The sequence below is a fragment of the Octopus bimaculoides genome, chromosome 12, assembly GCF_001194135.2.
Source record: "Octopus bimaculoides isolate UCB-OBI-ISO-001 chromosome 12, ASM119413v2, whole genome shotgun sequence".
NCBI classification, from domain to species: domain Eukaryota; kingdom Metazoa; phylum Mollusca; class Cephalopoda; order Octopoda; family Octopodidae; genus Octopus; species Octopus bimaculoides.
Window position 1 is genome coordinate 63,267,756 of NC_068992.1, and position 4,023 is coordinate 63,271,778.

General features: G+C 37.2%; 1 protein-coding gene across 2 annotated transcripts in view; it reads right to left on the reverse strand.

Annotated features, from left to right (window-relative positions):
- The window catches only part of LOC106877372 (acetylcholine receptor subunit alpha-like 1), a 56,139-nt gene that overhangs the window by 5,579 nt on the left and 46,537 nt on the right, over positions 1–4,023 (reverse strand). The window contains exon 2 of one of the 2 annotated variants that reach the window (XM_052972222.1): positions 560–604. The exons of the other annotated variant lie outside the window; for it this stretch is intronic. Within the exon in view, the coding sequence (XP_052828182.1) occupies positions 560–604 (45 nt within the window). The remainder of the gene's footprint in view (positions 1–559; positions 605–4,023) is intronic. 2 annotated transcript variants of the gene reach the window in all.

Genomic DNA, 4,023 nt, shown 5'->3' on the forward strand with positions numbered 1-4,023 from the left:
ACTCTACTTTCCATCTTTATCATCTAAGCCGTTCCGCCATCACAACCCCAGCGAAGAAAACAGTGGGCGATACGTTTGTGAAGCATTGTGGATGAAGAGGAAACCGGAAGTGCATTCTGAATGATTATAACAGCAAAAGGAATTCCACTAATGGCATCTATTAGATCAGACGATGATGCGACTACCAAATATAAAATTAAATCTTTATGGAACGCTGAATCTCGAAGAAGATAGAGCTATAAATATTAGCTTGTAAATAGTGGGTTAAAAGGTTTCCTCTGGGACGCGAACCCACATCTGGAAACATGACAACCTTTTTACTATCTAAAAGATTTTTAATCTGATATTTGATGCTATAATATATAGCTTTATTTGCTTCGAGATTCACAGTTCCACAATAGGCTTATTTCACATTCTCGAAGCTTCCAAATTCTTATGAAGTCGATAATATAAAACTAAACAGTTCCGGTTTATATTCTTTTATTATTTCTTTCAAGACAAGAAAACGAGAAATTGTTTTAAGACATTATTTTAAAGAATGTAAATTATAATAACTTACGTGCTTTAACCAAACACTTGTGGTCATTACTTGATTTTTGGCATCCTATAAAAATTTTAAAAATGATAATAATAATAATAATAATAATAATAATAATAATAATAATAATAATAATAATAATAATAATAATAATAGTCAAGACGAAGAGCGCGATTCGATTGTAAAAGTTATTTTATTGTTTAAACGATATTTCGATAATAAGCCTGTCTTTGTCGAGTTCAAAATAAAAAGTGATAATAATAATAACAACAATAATAATAATAATAATAATAATAATAATAATAATAATAATAATAATAATAATAATAATAATGTCCCGGATGCAGTACCAGGCAGTGGCTCTCACAGATTCTCATTGTAACTGATTGGAAGTGTTATCATGTACATTGTTTTGTCTTGGTATAAAAGAAGGTCACAGTAAATATTTTGCTCAATACCACAGATTTGCTTGACAGCTGTTTTGACCTTAACCAATTGAGCATGTCCCTTCGTGGCTGACGATATGTGCATCTCTGATCACGAGCAGAAATAGTGGGGGAGTATCATAGCCATGTGTTGAAAGGAATTCTTTGGAGTTTAGATAAACCACCTTTGGAAACATGGGTGTTTCATTCGACATTTTTAAACAACCATTATTTAAGGTTCATTTGAACGGGATGGGCTACTCGACCTGAAGAAAATTCTAGCTGGGCCCTCCTGCAAGGTCATTCGCTGTTTATCTTGAAATGATATTACCATGTCGCGCACATACGGTTGTGATACATGTGCCTGGTGTACCCTTATCAGACGGGTAGTCATGATGGGTATAATGGGCTTCGTATATTTTACCCCAGTATCACTTTGATGGCATGCACTACTCTCTCACTCAATAATAATAATAATAATAATAATATCACTTTCCAGTACATACAGACTGAACCATCAAAGCTAACAAACCGGATATTGTTGTGAAAGACCAAAACAATAAAGTATGTTTATTGATCGACTTGATTATTCCGTGAAATCATAATAACTCGGCAAAAGAATTTGACAAGCTCAGAAAATATAAAGATTTGCTCATTGAAAAAAAAAATCGAAAAAAAACAAAAAAAAACATGACCTCTCAAGACGGTTGCAATACCAGTGATTGTAGGGGCACTTGGAATGTTCAAAAAGGAACTGAAAATGATCTATGCAAGAAGCGCAAAATGTGAGGGAAATCACAAGGACAAACTATTTGTACGAGGATTTACATAAAGGATGCAGAGGGAGAAATGAAAAAAGACAGTGAAATGCGATAAAAGTATACAAAGTATGGGATAACATGAATGACACAGCTCTTCTGGTACAGGAGGGGCAATCAAGGGATTTCACTGATTAAGGATCACCCTGACCTTCAAAGGTATGATCCCCCTCTCTCCTGCCCTCTAATCTACAGGCACATATTTAGAGTAAAGTTATTCACTTGAACCATTTTTCCCACAGTCTCCCATTTTTTCCCAAATTCACCAGGAGGCAGCACTTTCCCTCTCCTACTTCACTTTCCTTTCCAAAAGGAACTTGAAGAAATCGATGAGTGCTTGATCGAAGAGGAAAGAGGAAAGTGGTGTCTTTTCTGTATCCTTTCAGCCTCGTCCACCTAAAAATTTCTTTCGCCATAGGCACCAGACTAATATGAGCCACTTCTTTCCAGAAAGAATTTCCGTGGGGCCGACACCCCTACCTAGGGAAAAAAAACAAATTACAGAAGCCTCAATGACAATTGAAAGCCACCAATATCTGGGAAGGGAAGGCCTTTCAGGGAAAGACAGCCCAGAGTCAAGAACGGAGAAGAAAAATTGTCGATGGCCTATGCTACATAGGGAGGGAAGAGCTGAACGAAGTAATGTGGACCTTAGCTCCCTGCATATAGAGAAAAAACAGACAAGTTGGTCACAGCTGGCACATTGTTGACAATTGATCTTAATTATAGTTGACCTCGAGCTAAAGAACAGCTACGACAATAACACAACTACACGTACACATATATATAGAGGGAGAGACGCACACATAAACTCACACATCCATAGACGCCCCCATACATTGTCAAACACATACACGGGCTGACACACAGACAGAATATAACCCGTGGCACACCCTGTCATGCATAAACATGTCAGATTTATAACACTTGAAGAAATGAGATTGCATAACAGCGGGGAACCGGTGCTGTATTGTTTATTCTCTGTTACTATTTATGGAACTCCAAGGGTGGCAAGGTGGCAGAACCGTTAGCACGCCGGGCGAAATGCTTAGCGGCATTTCGTCTGTCTTTGCGTTCTGAGTTCGAATTCCGCCGACGTTTACTTTGCCTTTTATTCTTTCAGGGTTGATAAATTAAGTACCAGTTGTGTACTGGGGTCGATCTAATCGACTGGTCCCCTCCCCCAAAATTTTTATCCTTGTGCCTAGAGTAGAAAAGAATGAAGAATCGTTAGCATGCCGGACAAAATGGTCAGAAGCATTTCGTCCGTCTTGCCTTTCATCGTTTTGCGGTCAATGAAATAAGTACCAGTTATGCACTGAGGATCGGTTTAAACTACTTAGATCCCCGAATTTGCTGATCTTGCGCCAAAATTCGAAGCTATTATTATTGTTGTTATTAAGGCGGTGAGCTAACAGAATCGATAGTACAGCGGAATTACGTCTGTCTCCATGTTCTGAGTTCAAATTCCGCCGAGGTCGACTTCGACTTTTATCCTTCGGGGTTCAATAAAATAAGTACCAGTTGAGTACCGGGGTCGATGTACTCGACTATACCCCACCCCCATATTTCAAGCCTTGTGCCTTAAGTAGAAAGGATTATTATTATTATTATTATTACTACTACTACTACTATTATTTTTATTATTATCATTATTATTATAATTATTTATTATTATTATCATCATCATCATCATTATTATTATTATTATTATTATTATTATTATTTTTATTATTATTATTAATATAGAAAGGATTGAGGTAACTCCTCCGATATAGAGTCAAAATTAAAAGAAGAGTGCCATTTGTTATCTTGGGAGCAATATTTCGACATCTCGCGTGTCTTCCACTGGTTCGTAGTGTGTTTATGAAGAGGTGGTCGACTGTGGTAGGACTGGTGAGGCTGAATGGATCAACTCTGAACATGCTTTTCTAAGCAGGAGGAAAGAAACTGGAAGGGGGCACTTTCCCACGCTTTGGAGATGGCAGAGTAATTGGGGATTTTTGTGTGGGGTTTACCCCGATTACCCTACGCGGACAGCCCCGCTATTGGGGATTCTATATATTTATTATTATTTATTTATTTCTCTAATTTCTGTTATATATCCTCTGTTATGTCCTTTAAAATAGTAATATCTCCCCTTAATTGATGTTAATCCTTAATGCTTTTGTCATCTTTTGTTGTGGGTTTGTGTGTGTGTGTGTGTGTGTGTGTGTGTGTGTGTGTGTGTGTGTGTGTGTGT